Raw genomic sequence first — 18,921 nt, forward strand, 5'->3', positions numbered from 1 at the left:
ACTCCATTTAGAATGCCAGTTTCAGATACTTGGAATGAAAAACATTACTAATCAGGGCACTGAGACTAGCTTTGTTATAGGTAGCAAGGAGGGACATTCTACACAGGGTGGCTAGGGAATTCCTCAGATGGCATAAACTGTGAAATTGTACAGAAACAACACAAAACAAAAAAAAATTAGAAAAATAGGTAGTAATTTAAGGGAAGAAACATTCCTTCTAAGAGGTACAGCACACACAAAGGCATCAAGGCACCCTACTTGCTTGAGTGTGCTTGGAGCAGAGAGTGGGCCAAGAGGAACAGACACATAAACAACATGGAGATGAGGTCAATGCAGTGGACAAGCTGGTTTTCCCCAGATCTTTGTAAGCCACAAGGACTGTGACTTGAATGTGAATTCTAGGGGTATCATGAGGAGAGAAAGGTTGCAATATGACATTTCAATTACTTGTGTCTGTGTGAGGAGTTTCAAAACCGATGGGGATGGTCCTGCCATTATTCAACTGAGGGAGATGCTGACTTCGCATCACTGTGAAGTTAGTAAAACATGAAGATTCTGGGTGTATCCTGCTAGAAAGTAAGTGTAGATTGTAGGGGGAAAAAACCAAAGAAATCAAAGAGGACTAAGGAAATGGAATTGTTGTGCATAGAATGGGAAAGACTGGTTCACAAAGACGTTTGAAAGGTTTTTCTCCCCTTTAGACAAAATGTCAGCCCTGACTATCTTCAATCTTGCTACAATCCTGCTAACTCTGCCTTCCAAATGCCACAGTTTCGGAGGTGTGCCCTCACATCCTTATTATAGTGTTTTCTTCTTATGAGGGTGCAAAATTCATTGGAGGAACTTTATTCTGGTGACTTTATGTATCTATACCAATTACCTCACAGAAGAGCTTACTGCCACAGTGCGGGGAGAGGCTTCACCACATGAATGCTATGTGGAGCACAACTTAGTACCCAATAAGAGACAATGTACAAAAGAAGAGTCCGTCAAACTGGACAGCTTTTCACAGTCTTTCACAGGCATTAGCAAACTTAGAAAAAAAATGAAAGGATCTAAAGTGGGGTATTATGAAGATTAGTAAACGTGGACTGTTTTAATTACTAATGTTGTAGGATGACTATGATGAGACTTTGGAATGGCCACTGATTTTAGCAATGTGAATATTTTGGTGATACGAAAACTTGTTTGTGCTGTAGTACAAATGATTGCCCCATTGCCATGAATTTCACCAGAACATGTTAAGTAAGATGATTATTGATTAATGGTGGAGAATAATCACTTCTGGAAAGAAGTGATCCCAGTAAGATTTTGTGGAGCAAAGAAGAGTACCATGGGAAACAGTGTACTTTCGTCTGGGTACTTTTTGAGGATATATTTGAGATGATGAATAGAAGGATAGAAGGGGTGATTGGAGGAAGACAACAGAGATGGAACATAGGTCTGCTGGCCTTTTGGCCATGTGGTTCCCTCACTATAGAAGTGGAGAACTACTTTATAGTTGTGAGACCTAAAACAGAACATCAGCAATTGTTGACAGTTATTTACCCAGAAAGTACATCTCAAAGATCTCTTCTCTGGTTGAAATTAGAAAAAAAAATGATTCAGTCAGTTTTATCTGCTCAGAATTTTGGTTTTGCCTTGCACTAGACACTGCATCTCAGAATTGTGCAATTGGTGGTGTGTCTAGAGGGCAGAGACTTTTGTTCTTGATGGGATGCTTCTCTAGTCTGCTTATCATGGCACAGAGCTGAGTGGTATCTCAGCTAGACACCGAGAGGTTTGCTCAATGCTTTACGCAGGAACTAATCTCATAAAGGGTTATTATCTTAACCTTCTGAAGACATCACGTATTCTCATGACACAGAATGGAAAGTCATGCTAGTGTTCCTGGATCTGTGGTGGGTACACAAAATGCAGTAGAGTCATAAAGCATGTTAATTATCTTACATTTTCCTCTTGTAAGTTTTCTTTATTTTCACAGAAAGTAGGGTCTGATGACCTAAACTAAGCATGCCGACATCGAATTTCCAAATTCTGGGATACTCTCATAATTTTGCTACTTAAAACCACACTGAGCTTCCAACAGTTATTCAGAAGAGCCCCTGTGCAGGCAAGTGTCCCATCAGTTTATGGCAGGCTCTGAAACAATTTACTTGAATGGGAGTTCTGTTGCCTTTTGAGCAGAGTGGTTGTCTGAAACAAATTTACTGTACAGTAAGTTGTATTTCCTGAGGTAACTAAGTTCCCGTCTAATGGCTTTAGAGTGCAGTTCCCAGGAGTCATAATGCTTTTTGCACATAAGCTTGCAAGTGCTCAGTGCAGACTTGGGCAAATAAACCCCTCTATGCACAAACGGTTCTAGAAATCTCTTGCAGACAATCCAAACAACATAGCCTTCCCACTCTTTACCTTCCTCTAAGCTTATACTTCTGAGTTTTTGTTAACATTTAAAAAGATATTTAAAGCTGCATTTTGTTCACCTTGTAAAATGAAAGAGTACATTGTACAGGCACTGAAGGTACAGGTCAATGCTTTTATCAAGTCAGGGGCCTGTTCTACAGCATTAATTGGAAACATGTGTTGAAAATTCAGGGCATGTTTCTCAGTGTCTCTTTAATTTAGTGAATAAAATAAGAACTAAACTCACATTTCTTTATGAGGCCAGTCTGTTGGAGTTGTTCTATTAGCAGGTCTGATGAATGACTCTGAGGGACAATGCAGGTACCTGTGACAAGGCTGCTGGGATGCTGGTTGTTCTTCTATTTAAGACCTTATTCATGGATCTCCTACACTTTCAGGCACCACTATAGAGGACTTGTTGTAATTGATTCTCTGAAACTTAGCTGAACGATACTGATAGAAAGCATAATTGATTTCAAAGACACTGGATGACCGACACATGAAAGATTTTTCAAATAACCATATGTCAGAAGCTAAATCTGCATAGTCTCACCAGTATGACGGCCTAAACATGACCTGAAGAAAGAGAAGAACAGTAGACATGACAAAACGGACAGAGGAAGGAGAGTAAAGCCTCACCCTACACTAAGACCTACAGGAAACAAACAAGTATGGAAAGTGAGAGAAATAGTCCTTCCCAGGGAAGAGCGCATCAATTGGTTGTATGTTGTGTGTAGCTTTTTGCGACCCTACCTATGTTCCAGGAATGGGCCTAGCTAACACCTCCCAGCTTCCCATGAGTCCACGCATAACACACACACACACACACACACACACACACACACACACACACACACAGAGTTGTTCATTTTCTTTCTTTCTTTTTTTAATTGTCATCAGGATGTTTATTGGATATTTTCTTTATTTACATTTCAAATGTTACCCCCTTTTCCAGTGTTGCCCCTGGGAGCCCCTTATTCCATCTTCCCTTCCCCTGCTTCTATGAGGGTGTTCCCCTATCTACTCCCACTTCCCTGCCCTCTAATTCCCCTACATTGGAACACCGAGCCTTCACAGGACCAAGGGCCTCTCCTCCCATTGATGCCCAATAAAGCCATCCTATGTTGCAGGATTTTCCCTATCCAATTACATTAGGGCAGCAGGAGGCTTGTGATTGGACAGGGAAAAGGGAGGCATAGCTAAGAGTTGCAGAGACTGAGAGTGTCTCAGAGAGAGAAAGGAGACGAGGATGGAGGCAGTCATGAACCAGCATGACTTTAACCAGCCACAGGTAGTTATGATATCATAAGGTTCAAGTAATTGGGATAAAGCTTTTATCACTATCAATTGGTTCCGATGTTATTGTATCGACATCTTTTAAATTGAGAATTTATTGATTCATAAATCTGATTGGTTAATTATAAGCTTTAAGAGTTTTGATTCTACTGGGTAAATGGGTGTTAAGATGGCTGACCGTGGGGTGGATGGTCATTGCATAGGCCTGGCAGCAGTGTCCTCCAAAGGACTCAGGAGCTCCAGCAAAAGAAATGGCCGAGTTGAGATCACCCGTCTGGAGCCATGTGGTCTGCCAGTTGCCAGTGGTAGCACAGGAAGCCTGCCTGCCGGTCCGTTTTTTTATATTTCATGCAACAGGGTTGGGAACCAATTGATAATGATAAAAGCTTTATCTCAATTATTCTAACCTTATGATATCATAATTACCCGTGGCTGGTTAAAGCCACACAGGTTCATGTCCTTCTCCATCCTCACCTTCTCCTTTCTCTCTCTGAGACACTCTCTGTCTCTGCAACTCTTAGCTCTGCCTCCCTTTTCCCTGTCCAATCACAAGCCTCCTGCTGCCCTAATGTAACTGGACAGGGAAAATCCTGCAACAGTCCTCTACTACGTATGTGGCTGGAGTCCTGGGTTCCTCCATTTGTACTTAAGAAACAGTATTCACTTGAATATAACTACATTGTTAATTTTTTAAGAATGTACATTTATTTATTTACTTACATATTAAATGTTGCCCTCCCCTGGTCCCTCCTCACAGAGATGCTAACCCTATTGCTCCTCCCCTCCCCTCTGAGAAGTTGGGTCACCACTGGGCATTCTCCCATCCTCTCACTGTAGGTCTCTGCAGGATTAGGTACATCCTTTCCCACTGAGGACAGACAGGACAGCTCTATAGGGGAAGGGATGCCACAGTCAAGGTGCAGCTTTAGGGAGAGCCTCTGCTCTAGCTGTTGGGAGGCTCACATGGAGACTGAGCTGCATGTCTGCTATATGTGTTTTTTGGTTGGTAGCTCAGACTCTGAGAGCTCCTAGTGGTCCATGATAATTGACTCTGTTGGTAGTCCTGTGTGGTTCCCATCCCCTTCAGGGCCTTTAGTCCTTCTCCCAACTCTTCCATAAGAGTCCTGGACTTCCAACCAATATTTGGCTGGGGGGCAACTGCATCTGTTTTTGACAACAGCTCGTGAGAGCTTCTCAGAGGGCAGTTATGCTAGGCTCCTGTCTGTAAGCATAAAAAAAATATCAAGTATAATGTGAGGAGTTGGTGCTTGCCCATGGGATGGGTTTCAGGTTCAGTCATGTATTGATTGGCCATTCCCTCTGTCTCTGCTCTGAGGTTGAGAGTTTTGAGGGTGGGTTGATGTAGCCATTCCTCCATTGGGAGTCGTGCCTGGCTGCAGGAGGTGCCCTCTTCAGGTTCCATGTCCCCACTGTTAGACATCCTGTCTAAGGTCACCTGAAATGACTCCTGGGAACTTTCCCTCAGGTCTCTGGGACTTCCAAAGATTCCCATCCCCCCTAGCCTCCAGCAGCTGCACATCTCCATTCATGGTCTCTTTGAAAGGCTCTCAAAGAGCCTTTGGGTCTCTTTCCTGTCTCTCAGCACACCTGATCCTGCCTCTCCATTCTTCTCTCCCTCTCCTCTCCCAACCACTTCTCTCTTTCTCTCTCCTATGACTATTTTGTTCCCCTTCTAAGTGTGATTCAAGGAACCTCCCTTTGACCTTCCTTCTTGTTTAACTTCTTTAGGTCTGTGGGGTGTATCATGGACATTCTGTGTTTTATGGCGTATATCACTTATCATGTGAGTAGATACCATGAATGTTCTTTTGGGTTCAAGTTATCTCACTCAGGATATTTTCTAGTTTCTGCAAAATTCATGATGTCCTTGGTTGTAATAGTAAAGGAACCATGTTTTTTTGTATCCATTCTTTGATTGTGGGACATCTGGGTTGTTTTCAGTTTCTGGATATTACAAATAAAGCTGCTATGAACATGGTAGAGTACATGTCCTTTTGGTATGGTGGAACATCTATGGTGTGGTGTTGTATTTGAGGAGTGATATAGCTGGGTATTCAGGTAGATCTATTTCCAATTATTTGAGGAAACTCCAGCCTGATTTCCAGAGCGTTGTACCAGTTTGCAATCCCACCAGCAATTGAGGAGTGCTTGCCTTTCAACACTATCTCACCAGCATTTGTTGTCACTTGGTCACTTGAGCTTTTTTATCTTAGCTATTCTGATTGGTGTGTGGTGGAAACTCAGGGTCCTTTTGATTTGCATTTCCCTGATGACTAAGGACTTTGTGAATTTCCTTAGGTGCTTCTCAAGCCATTCAGACTTCTCTGCTGAGAATTCTCTGTTTAGCTCTGTACCTCATTTTAATTGGGTTATTTGGTTTGTTGGAGTCTAACTCCTTGAGTTCTTTATGTATTTTGGATACTAACCTTCTCTCAGATATATGGTTAGTGAAGGTCTTTTTCTAGTCTGTAGGATGCTAGTTTGTCCTATTGACAGTGTCATTTGCCTTACAGCTTTTCAATTTCATGAGCCCTCATTTATCTCTTATTGATTTTAGAGACTGAGCTATTGGTGTTCTGTTCAGGAAATTGTTTCCTGTACTTATGTGTAGAAGGCTATTTCCCACTTTCTCCTCTATGAGATTCAGTGTATCCATTTTTCTGTTGAGGTTCTTGATACACTTGGACTTGAGTTTTGTGTAGGGTGACAAACATGGACCTATTTACAGTCTTCTGCATGAAGACATCCACTTAGATTAGCACCATTTGTTGAAGATGCTTTCTTTTTTCATTGTACAGGCTTGCCATCTTTGTAAAAATCAAGTGTCCTTGAGTGTGCGGGTTTATTAGTTTTTAGTTGTTATTGTTGTTTTTATCATTATTGCTCTGTAGTATAGCTTGAAGTCAGGGATGGTGATTTCTCCAGAGGTTCTTCTGTTGCTCAGGATATTTGGCTATCCTGGGTTTCTATACAAAGTTGAGAATTTCTCTTTCAAGGCCTCTAAAAATGTGTTGAAATGTTGATGGGGATTACATTGAATCTGTAGCTTGTTTTTGGTAAAATTGCCATTTTTTAATATGTTAATCCTACTGGTCCATGAACATGGGAGATATTTCCATCTTGTGATATCTTTTTTAATTACTTTCTTCAGGGTCTTGAAGTTCTTGGCATACAGACCTTTTACTTGCTTGGTTAGAGTTATACAAAGATATTGTCTGCTATTTGTGCTTGTTGTGAAGAGTATGACTTCCCTAATTTCCTTTGCTGCCCATTTATCATTTCTATAAAGGAAGGCTACTGATTTCTTTCAGTTAATTTCATATTCACCCACTTTGCTGAAGTTTTTATCAGCTGTAGGAGTTCCTTGGAAGAATTTTGGGGATTGTTTGTATATACTGTGATATCATCCTGGAATATACCTGGTACCTTATGTTGTTTTTCTTCTAATTTGCATCCCCTTGTTATCCTTTTGTTGTCTTATTGCTTTAGCTAGAACTTCAAGTACTATATTGGCAGAAAGTGGGTGGCCTTTTCTTCTCCCTGATTTTAGTGAGATTGCTTCATGTTTCTCTCCATTTAATTTGATGTTGGCTGTTGGTTTGCTGTATATTTTTTTTAATATGTTTAGGTATGTGCCCTCAATCACTGATCTACCCAAGACTTCTAACATAAAGTGATGCAGGATTGTGGAAGGCTTTTTTCTGCATCTCATTGGATTATGATGTGATATTTTTTCTTTCAATTGGTTTATATAGTGGGTTATGTTAATGGATGTTCCTATATTGAACCATCCTTGCATGCTTGGGATGAGGTCTATTAGATTGTGATGAATAATGATTTTGATGTGTTCCTGCATTCTTTCTATGATAATTTTTTGGGTATTTTTGTGTCAATGTTTATAAGTGAAAGGAGTCTGAACTTCTCTTTCTGTGTTGAATCTTTGTATAGTTTAGGGATCAGGGTAATTGTGGCCTCATCAAATGAATAAGATAGTGTTCCTTCTGTTTTTTTTTTTTGTGGAATACTCTGAGGAGTATTGGTATTAGCTCCTCTTTGAAAGTCTGGTAGAATTTTGCACTAAAATCACCTTGCTCAGGGCTTTTTTTGGTTGGGAGATTTTAAATGACTGCTTCTATTTCCTTAGGGGCTATAGGACTGTTTAGGCAGTTTACCTGATCTTGATTTAACTTTGGTAAGTGGTATCAGTCTATAAAATTATCCATTTTGTTTAGATTTTCCATTTTTTGTGGCATACAGGCTTTTGAAGTATGACCTAATGATTTTTTTTTTAAATTTCCTCTTATGTCTTCCTTTCCATTTTTGATTTTGTTAATTTGGATACTGTCTTTCTGTCTTTCAGTTAGTTTGGCTAAGGGTTTATCTATCTTGTTGATTTTCTTAAAAACCAGATCCTGGTTTTGATAAATCTTTTATTGTTCTCTTTCTTTCTAATTGATTGATTTCAGCTCTGAGTTTGACTATTTCCTCTTGGGTGTGTTTACTTCTTTTTGTTCTAGAGCTTTTAGGTGTCTTGTTAAGTTGTAACAATGAGATCTTTCTAATTTTTTTATGAAGGTACTTAGTGGTATGAATTTTCCTCTTAGCATTGCTTTCATTGTGTTCCATAAGTTTGGATATGTAGTGCCTACATTTTCATTGAATTCTAAAAAGTCTTTAATTTCTTCTCTGACTAAGTTATCATTGGGTAGAGAGTTGTTTCACTGAGTATGTGGGTTTTCTGTTTTTAGGTTGTTGTTGAGATCCAGCCTTAATTCCTGGTGATCTGATGAAACACATGGGGTTATTTCAAACTTTTTCTAGCCATTGAGGCTTGCTTTGTGCCCTATTATATGGCAAATTTTGCAGAATTCCTTGTGGTGCTAAGAAGAAGGTATAGATTTTTGGGGGGTGGGAAGGGAAGGAAGGGTCGATAAATATTCGTTAAATGCATTTGGTTTACAACTCCCATTAGTTTCATTGTTTCTCTTTTTTAGTTTCTGTCCTTGAGAGTGGGATGTGGAAGCCACTATTATTGTGTGGTGCTCAATGTGTGATCTGAACTCTAGTAAAGTTTCTTCTATGAGTCTAGGTTTCCTTGCTTTTGGGGCATAGATGTTAAGAACTAAGTGGCTATCCAGACTGTTAATTTCATGTGTGAATGCTTTTTGGTATGAATCAAAGTTAGAGCCTTTCCAAAGATGTTGAATGTTTAATTGGTAAATGTTCCTGGGTATGAAGTACAGTTTGATGATGTCCTACACAACTTAGGAATGAAGGAGCTGCACAGCGTACAGACAGATCTGAACCCTTTGAGTGTACATGGTTGTGCTTGCTCATGTCTCCTTCCCAATTTTTACTCAGAACATAGATCCAACTAAGTCACCTCCATCCTTCCATTGAGAAACTTCTAGACCTGTACATTATATCCCCTAAGCTTTATATGGCAAAGATTTCCCTTCAGACAAACTTCAAGGATTCTTGAAGGCAAGTTCAAAACTTCACTTATCTCATAGAATTTTTTCGTCTCCCAACTGTTCTTAAACTTTCTCAAAGAAATGAGAGTATAACAATATTCTAGGATTGTGACGGAGAAATGGACTTCAGAAATGGAAATATTTAGGGGCTGAAGAGATGGCTGAGTGGTTAACTAACATTCTCAGCACTCACATAAAGAGTCTATAACTCCATCTCCTGAGAATCCAGTGCCTCTGGGCTATACTCATGCTACAATCCTGCCCCCATACAAACACACAAAAAAGAAATGTAAATCTTAAAATAGCAATATTTTATATAGTTCTGAAGAAAATACCACTTTTGTTATTGTATTGTTTTATTCTAATGTACCTCTTGCAGAACTGACAAATCTTACTAAACTTGAATAATCTTTGATAAATTGTTGCATAAGAAAAGCTGTATCTGGGCTGGTAAGATAGCTTGCTCAGTGGATTAAGAGTGCTTGGCATGACACCTAACAACTTGAGTTCAATCTCCTGAGCCCATGGTGAGAAGAAAGATCTAATTCCTCCAAACTGTCCTCTGACCTATACATGTAGGTTGTATCATGCATGAGCTCACACTCATACACCTATCATAGACCAAGCAATCATTTTTATGTTTGACCCACTGTTAATACCTGACTATAATTCTGTAATGCAGTGTATCTACATTGGCTTAGTTAGACAGTTTTCCTGGAAGTCTCAACATATGGACTGGGCTCGAGCTTGCAGAGCAGACTCAGTTATGATCTGCAAGTCATCATAGGCCAGGCATGGGGAACCGCAACTCTCTGGGGAATACTACTTGAAATCTTTTGAAAATAAAATGTATTAAATTTCCTTGCTAGTTTAGTAACACCCCCACCCCCAATGTAAAGAGCCATTTAACTAATAAAACTGCAGGAAGGGAAGGAAACAGGAAGTGTTTCACAGTATGCATACATTAGATCTAGCTCTGAAAAGCAAAGTATCAGGGCCACATCAGGAACTGCCTTCTCTCCTCATGAGTCCCCAGAGTCTTCTTCTCTCTGCCAGCTTGCTAGGAGTTGCTGCTGCTGATTCTGATTTTTCTTTCCTCTTTTTCCTCTTTCTCTTCTCCTTCTCTTCCTTCTCCTTCTCTTTCTTTTTTTCTATTTCTCTTCTTTTATTTCTTCTTTAGCTATATTTCTCTTCTTCCTCCTCCTCCTCATCTTCCTTTTCTTTCTTCCTTCTCCCCCCTCTGCCTCTTCCTTCTCTTATTTTCCTTTTAGTTTCTTCCTAAATTACATATTGGCTTCTCCAGAAAATACACTTTTAAACAAGCCACACACCCATCTTATTTCATTTAATTTTCTGGTCTCTTGGTCTCATCACCTTGACTAGGACTGGGAAGTGAGGCATCAGGAAATTGCATAAAACAATGTGTTACAAATTGGCTAGCTGTGGCTCAAAAATCCTAAAAACCACTATCAATCTTTGCTGGTGCTGGTGGGGCAATCACAGTCTAGAAAGATCTGACCTACTTCCCTTGCTACTTTGGTTCCTGTAGCTCTGCTTTTGAATGAAGGGCTTATTTGTAGGTGCTGCATGGGTTAGCAGGAATTCAAATATGAGCAATCAAGGCATACAGGCTACCACTGAGTAGCAGAAAACAGCAAACAATCAATTAATCTTCCTTGTTTTTGCTTTTAACCTTGAGTAGTTCTCAAAAAAAATTTTTACAAAGGGTTTCTTCTAAGATCCTAGTGAGAACACATGACATCAACATGGTCATCATCACGGTGGGGCATCTAAGCATGACCCCCTCCTTTCATGTTGTCACACTTCATTGACTTCTGGATGATATCCCTATGACTATTACTTTCGTAAATTTCCTTATCTGTCTCATAGCTTTTGGCAAAGAGCAAAGCTCAGAGGCAGAGTTTATAGACATAAACATTATTTAATCTATTCCCATTTGTCTGGCTATTATATCCAAGATCAACATTAAATTTCAAACTCTCTATAAATATAGCTAACAGTTTAAGACTCATCCACATTCCTTCAACTGGAACTTTGGCCACCAAAATCTCTCCTGATTTTTTTGTGGAAAAACACTCCTCTATCAATATGGAGGTAGGGGTGATTCTGTCTTGAAGAATCAAGAGTCTTTAGGGTCAATGAGATCTTGGTGTGAAAATCTACTCTACTCTGTGATGAGAATTTCAGATGGAGTTCTTCAAAGGATGGAAGGGAAAAAAATTAACAGGTGAGCAGTAAAATTCATGTTGAATTTTATTCAAATATGGTGGAGGAAAAAAAAATCATGGGTAAATGAAAGGATTATCAGGCAGGTTAAAACATGAGCCAAGCCTAGTCCATATAGTGTTGTATACTGAACAAGAAAAAGCAGACAGTCATTTCAGGGCACTCTTCACAATAAAGATACAGAGAAAATCATTTTAGGTTAACTCATATAACCTCTATAATGAAGTTTCATCTAAAGAATTTGCTAAAAAATTCACATCCCTTGTTAAGAAAGTAAATCAGGACAACAGCCATAAATGTGTGCAGAGAAAGTCCTGTTGTTGTCATCATTCCCCTTACAATATGATTAGGATGAAGCAGAACTGTAACTGTGTTTTCTGGGAGTATCAACTCACAGGAAAATTGAGGAGGCAAACTTTGAATCTAGATGTCAGATATTTGTGAAGGATTCTAACAATGATGTTTGAGTATAAGGATTACACGAAAGAATGATGGTTGATTTTCTGGGTCGAGTCTAGCGAAAGTCTCATGGAGCCACATTTTTTTCCCTTATTCTTAGATAGCCCCAAAGAGCTTTGTGAATTCACAGCTGACTATCGGGTAGTTTCAGCCTTGTTTTGAGGGCCTCAGGCTTCATTTCTTACACCATGTGCTCTGAGGCCAGAGGGTGCTTACCTCTTTTGCACACCACCATAGCTAATGCTAAGAACAAAAACTAGCACAAATGTTCAGCAACTGTTTTTAAAACGAATAGGCTTATCTTTTATTTCTCTACATGTCCCAGGTCTGTACCTTGCGTATAACCTTTCCTTGCTAAACTTTTGTTAAGTCAAACACCCAGTGAAGAGTTGTCTGGCTCAGAAACAGGGTGTTGTATTTTATAAATTTGATTCTAGGTCATGAAGCAAACCTTTTCTAAAGTAGACCTCTGACCTTTTACAATTATATAATAAAGACACCTATGCTAATGCAGGGCCTCTTTTTTCTTCCATAATGAACTTTGCACCATATCTGTTGCCAGCCCCAACTTATAAATTTTAAGCTGAAAAAAAAAATCCCTCCAAAATGAAATCCATTTGTCTTAGAAGTGGGGATACTGACATTCAAAGAGTCACAATTCATTGAAACTCTGTTTCTGTGCCTTTCAAGTCAGTCAGTGGTCTCCAGAGCATTTATTTTCAGGCACAGACAGTGGAAAGCACAGATGTAAGCATGGCCTGGAATAACAGGATCTGAGCACATTGTAGAGTGTTTCTACACCGTGTGTGAAACAGAATGCCATAGTTTTCTTGTCTCCAAGGACATGAACAACTTGTGCTTAGAGGCTGTATGCACCATTTTGTAACCAAGTGAATCAATGCAATGCAGAGATGGATAGAAATATCTGTTGGCCTACAAAGATGAAATAAAAATCCAAAATGTCCCAAGTATGATAAATTCTATGGGTGCTATTGCTAGTATTACTTTGGGAAGACACTCATCACTGATTTTTCTCATTTATTCTACACATACTGGTTGTGTACTTTTAAATTATTTGTATTCTGTTCCAAATTTTAAAGTCACTTGGAAAGAGTTAAGGTACATACATACATCTTAAATTATAAAAAACACAATAGTATAGTAACATTCATGCATGACTAAGTAGGAATTTGTGCTTTAGTATTATATTTGTAATTGATATATTTATAAATATACATATTTTTCTTAAATGTAACCTATCAAAAAATTGAAATGTGATAGAAATTTCTTTCTTTTAATTTTTTTTAAATGGAAGCCAGGCTAGCCTGAAACAGCAATCCAGGCTGACCTTGAATCCATGAAAACCTGTCAGCAGCTTTGGCCTCCCAAGTTATGAGCATATAAGCACAACCAATATATGGATAAAATGTAGGAGAATCTCTCTCTCTTTCTCTCTCTCTCTCTCTCTCTCTCTCTCTCTCTCTCTCTCTCTCTCTCTCTCTTTCTCTCTCTCTCTCTCTCTCTCTCTCTCTCTCTCTCTCTCTCTCTCTCCCTCTTGCATGTACTTGTAAGTCTGTTTATAACTTTTCCCATTAGCTTTGGTAATAAAAGTAAATCTGATATTTAAAACCGCACAAAATCGAAGTTGATGATATAGGTAGTTAAGAGCAGAGTGTTGAAGACTGAACCTACAGTTAGTAATCAAACACTTAACTCATGAGCAGAGAAGAAAGTATAACCCAAGAAGCCAAATAATAGGTGGCTAGAATAAAGGAAGACCACACTGCACAAATGCTGTCCCAAAGCAATGAGGAAAAAGATAGAAGCCATGAGCTTTATAAAACATGCTTATGACAGAATGAGCCAAATATTGCATGTGGCAACATGGTGTACATCATGATTTTGTTAGGAGAGAATTGAACTTAGTTAGAAGGAAACAACAGGCCTGGGTTAGGAAGCAGAAGGACAAATAGAAAAAGCAATGCACCAGCTTTTAGGGGTGACAGATGAGGTATGATCTCTGAGAAAGGCCATGTTGCAGACTGGCCCCAGTTGGCCTCCCTCAATCTGTGGAAAATCTCGGGGTTCTGGACACGTAGGAAGGAGTCGGTGAGAAATGACAAACAAATATGAACAGAAAGGAGTGTGGTATCTGAATGTAATTTGTCAAATTGAGCACCAGACTTTTAATACAGAAGAAGCTGCTAGTGTATGCTTTCTCCAGTTTTTTTTTTTTTTTTTTGGAGTCACTCAGAGCTATGAGTTTTCCTCTTAGGATTGATTTCATTTTGTCCCGTAAGTTGGTAGATTCTACCTTTGATGAGTATGAAGTGTCCTTCCTTTTCTTTTTTGATAATTTTAGGTTGAAATGTGATTTTATTCAATATTAGAATGGCTACTCCTGCTTGTTTGATTGGGAAGTTGTTTTCCTTCCTTTACTCTGAGGAAGTGTCTGTCTTTGTCCCTCAGGTGTGTTTCCTGTTTGCAGCAAATGTTGGGTCCTGTTTACGTAGCTGGCCTCTCAGTCTGTCTTTGTCTTTTACTGGTGAATTGAGTCCATTGATATTAAGAGATATTAAGGAAAAGTAATTGTTGCTTTCTTTTATTTTGTTGTTAGAGTTAGGATTCTGTTCTTGTGTTTATCTTCTTTTTGGTTTGTTGAAAGATTTTGCTTTTTCTATGGCATAATTTTCCTCCTTGTGTGGGAGTTTTCCTTTATTATACTTTGAAGGGCTGTATTTTTGGAAAGATATTGTGTGAATTTGGTGTTGTCTTGGAATACTTTGGATTCTCTATCTATGGTAATTGAGAGTTTTGCTGGGTATAGTAGTCTGGGCTGTCATTTGTGTTCTCTTATTGTCTGTATGACATCTGTCCAGGATCGTCTGGCTTTCATAGTGTCTGGGGAGAAGTCTGGTGTAATTCTAATAGGTCTGACCCTTTTCCCTTACTGCTTTTAATATTCTACCTTTAATACATTTGGTCTTTTGATTATTATGTGTCAGGAGGAATTTCTTTTCAGGTCTAGTCTATTTGGAGTTCTGTAGGCTACTTGTATGTTCATGGGCATCTCTTTCTTTAGGTTAGGGAAGTTTTCTTCTATAATTTTGTTGAAGATATTTATTGGCCCTTTAAGTTGAAAATCTTCATTTTCATCTATATCTATTTTCCTTAGGTTTGGTCTTCTCATTGTGTCCTGGATTTCCTGTCTGTTTTGGGTTAGGATCTTTTTGCATTTTGCATTTTCTTTGATTGTTGTGTCCATGTTTTTATGGAATCTTCTGCATCTGAGATTCTCTCTTCCATCTCTTGTGTTCCGTTGGTGATGCTTGCATCTATGGCTCCTGATTTCCTAGGGTTTCTATCTCCAGAGTTGTCTCCCCTTGTTATTTCTTTATTGTTTCTACTTCCACTTTTAGATCCTGGATTGGTTTGTTCAATTCCTTCACCTGTTTGGCTGTGTTTTCCTATAATTATTTAAGGGATTTTTGAGTTTCTTCTTTAAGGTCTTCAAGCTGTTTGTGTTCTCCTGTAATTCTTTTTTTTTTTTTAAGTGTTTTATTATATATTTCCTTCATTTATGTTTCAAATGCTATCCCAAAAGTCCCCTATACCCTCCCCCTGCCCTACTCCCCTACCCACTCACTCCTACTTCTTGGCCCTGGCATTCCCCTGTATGGGGCATATAAAGTTTGCAAGACCAAGGGGCCTCTCTTCCCAATGATGGCTGACTAGGCCATCTTCTGCTACATATACAGCTAGAGACACGAGTTCTGGGGGTACTGGTTAGTTCATATTGTTGTTCCACCTACAGGATTGCAGCCCTCTTCAGCTCCTTGGGTACTTTTTCTAGCTCCTCCATTGGGGGCCCTGTGTTCCATCCTATAGATGACTGTGAGCATCCACTTCCGTATTTGCCAGGCACTGGCATAGCCTCACAGGGGATAGCTATATCAAGGTCCTTTTTCCTGTAATTCTTAAAGGGATTTTTGTGTTTCCTCTTTATGGACGTCTACCTGTTTAGCTGTGTTCTCCTGTATTTCTTTAAGGGAATTATTAGTGTCCTTCTTAAAATCCTCTACAAGCATAATGAGATATGATTTTAAATCTGAATCTTGCTTTTCCCGTGTGTTGGGGTATCCAGGACTCACTGTGGTGGAAGTACTAGGTTCTAATGATGCCAGAAGGTGTTGGTTTCTGTTGATAAGATTCTTACAATTGCCTTTCACCATTTGGTAATCTCTGGTGTTAGATGATATATCTGCTTCTGGCTGGAGCTTGTTCTTCTTATGAGTGTGTAAGCCTGTGTCAGCACTCCTCGAAACCAGCTCTCTCTTGGCAAGACCAGTGCATAGAGAGCTGCAGAACAGCGCCATGTCCTGGACGCAGATGTAGGCTCATAAGACCCTGTCGCAGAAGCTCTGTTGCTTATGTGTCCTGTGAACTCCTGAGCAGACCAGCCTTAGAGAGACACCAGAGAGTAAATGGCGATCTTCCCTGAGTCCCAGGGTCAGAGACTTCCCTGGAGGCCAGCTCTCCTCTGGCAGGGAAGCTGCACAGAGCTCTTTCTTTATTCTTGAGAGTTTCATAGTGCAATATGTGTCCAGATTTCTCCTCTTTAATTCTGTCTCCATACTCTTCATTATGTTCCCTTCCCAAGGTTTTTTCTTTTTTTTTTTCCTTTTCTTTTTACTTTTTTCTTTTTGTTTTTGATAACTACTAAGCCATTTAGTACTGCCAGTGTGTGCATGGGTGTGGGGCCACTACTACTGGAACACAAGGTATTTAGAGTAAGTACTTAAGAAGACAAGTTACTACAATAAAGAAAATGTTCAGTTAAATAATGTTCTTTTAAGAACACACACTTTTATTAACTATCAGATTCTCAGATTGTTTACACACAAGATAAAGATGTATTTTATATGTGTCATACCATAAATTAAAATGTTTAAACAAAGATAATTTAAAATGCAACTAAAAAGAAGAGTTAAAGATTTTTTTGTTCTATTTCCAAAATTTTCCAAGAGTCATTAGAAAGTTACAAAAATGTGTAAACAAATATGATATATGTGCCTTTCGCAACAAAACTCAGATTTAACTAAGAAAGGGAGAAAAGTGTCCCTCTGTCATCCAATCTGACTGTCACATACTAGTATAATTTATTGGGTACGTACAATGAAGTTGCAAGACATAGTAACCATGGCTGCAGAGTTGAAAGCCTGTATTTTCATCCAAAGGAACTGGGTAAATAATATAGTCCACTGAATGCCAGTGTTGTTTTCTAGGGGTTATAATATCTAATCAAAGAGATCTTCTGGGCTGCTGTTTCTCAGGGTTTCTAAAGACATGTTTCCAGCAGAGGCGCTGTCCTCTTTCAAGGTCTGAGGCAGTGAAGAGGCAAGCCTATAGTAGAAAGAAAATCAGGAGTTATTTCTCAGTTGTTTTTTTATTTAAATTTCTCATTTTTATTTTTCCTTTTATTAAAAATAGATTCTTTTTCTTATATAACATGTCCTGATTATAGTTTCCTCGACCTCTACTCCTCCCTGTTCCTTCCCTCTTCCCCTTACATCCAAATCCACCACCTTTCTCTCTGTCATTAGAAAACAAACAGGCTTCTAAGGAATCATAAGAAAATGTGTAAGATAGAACAAAATCTAATACATCAAATAGGACAAAGCAAACAAACAGAAGGAAAAGAGCCCAAGAGAAGGCACAAGAAAGAGACACATTCACTTACACACTAAAGAAACACTAAGACAAGTCCCTTCCTGTTTGCACCAGCACCAGGTCATCTAGGGCTTAGAGTCAGCGGACACCCCCATGGTCCCCAGAGGATTGCCCACGAGATCGTAGGATCACTGGTGAGTGGAACACAACTTCTGCTCCAATCCAATCACACACGGGACGTGAGACAGCACTAGGGAAGCAGAGAACAGGCCTGACCAGGGGCACAAGGTCCCTTCTGGTCTGCACCAGCACCAGGTCATCTAGGGCTTGGAGTTGGTGACACCACCAAGGTCCTAGAGGACTGTCCATGCGATTTTAGGATCACTGCGGAGGCAGCTGAGCGCTGTGGAGGAATCTCCACACCACAGGTCCTTAGGATAACGGCAGAGGCAGCAGAGCACTCTGGAGGATCCTCTACACTGCAGGTCCTCAGGATCACGGGAGGAGAGTTGGCCTACAGGGAGGGCTCTGACCCCAGAACTCAGAAGGAGGATAAGAGCTTCAGACTCCTGGACACCTGCCTTGTGAGAGGAGAGCATGCTTGCAGAGAGTGCTCTGACCACGGGGACTCAGGGGAGAGTGGGATTCCCAGGACTGCTGACAGAGGCTATCAGAATCACAGGAGGAACAAACTCCAGCCAGAGACAGCTTGAACATTAATACCAGATATTTCCAGATGGCAAAAGGCAAGCTTAAGAATGTTAATAACAGAAACCAAGAACACTGGGCACCATCAGAACTCAGTACGCCCACCACAGCGAGCCCTGGATACCCCAACACAGCCGAAAAGCAAGATGTGGATTTAAAATCATATCTCATAATGGTGGTAGAAGATTTGAAGGACATTAATAACTCACTCAAAGAAATACAGGAGAACAATGCTAAAAAAGTAGAAGCCCTTAAAGAGGAAGCACAAAAATCCCTCAAGGAATTACAGGAGACCACTGCTAAACAGGTAGAAGTNCTTAAAGAACTATAGGCAAACACTACTAAACAGCTAGAAGAAACACAAAAATCCCTTAAAGAATTACAGGAAAACACTGCTAAATAGCTAGAAGAAACAAAATAATCCCTTAAAGAATTTACAGGAAAACACAACCAAACAGGGGATGGAATTGAACAAAACATTAAGGATCTGAAAATGGAAGAAGAAACAATATAGAAAACCCAAAGGGAGACAACTCTGGAGATAGAATCCTAGGAAAGAAATCAGGAACCACAGATGTGAGCATCAGCAACAGAATACAAGAGATGGAAGAGAGAATCTCAGGTACAGAAGATTCCATAGGGA

At 39.6% G+C, this 18,921-nt stretch overlaps 1 protein-coding gene across 1 annotated transcript in view; it reads right to left on the minus strand.

Moving 5' to 3' along the window:
* Positions 1-16,746: 16,746 nt before the first annotated feature.
* Xrcc4 (X-ray repair cross complementing 4) overlaps positions 16,747-18,921 on the minus strand; it is a 201,735-nt gene continuing 199,560 nt past the window's right edge. The window contains exon 8 of the mRNA XM_021208634.2: positions 16,747-17,303. Within this exon, the coding sequence (XP_021064293.1) occupies positions 17,198-17,303 (106 nt within the window). The 3' untranslated portion in view covers positions 16,747-17,197. The remainder of the gene's footprint in view (positions 17,304-18,921) is intronic.

The sequence above is a fragment of the Mus pahari genome, chromosome 11 (assembly GCF_900095145.1).
Source record: "Mus pahari chromosome 11, PAHARI_EIJ_v1.1, whole genome shotgun sequence".
Classification (NCBI taxonomy): Eukaryota; Metazoa; Chordata; class Mammalia; order Rodentia; family Muridae; genus Mus; species Mus pahari.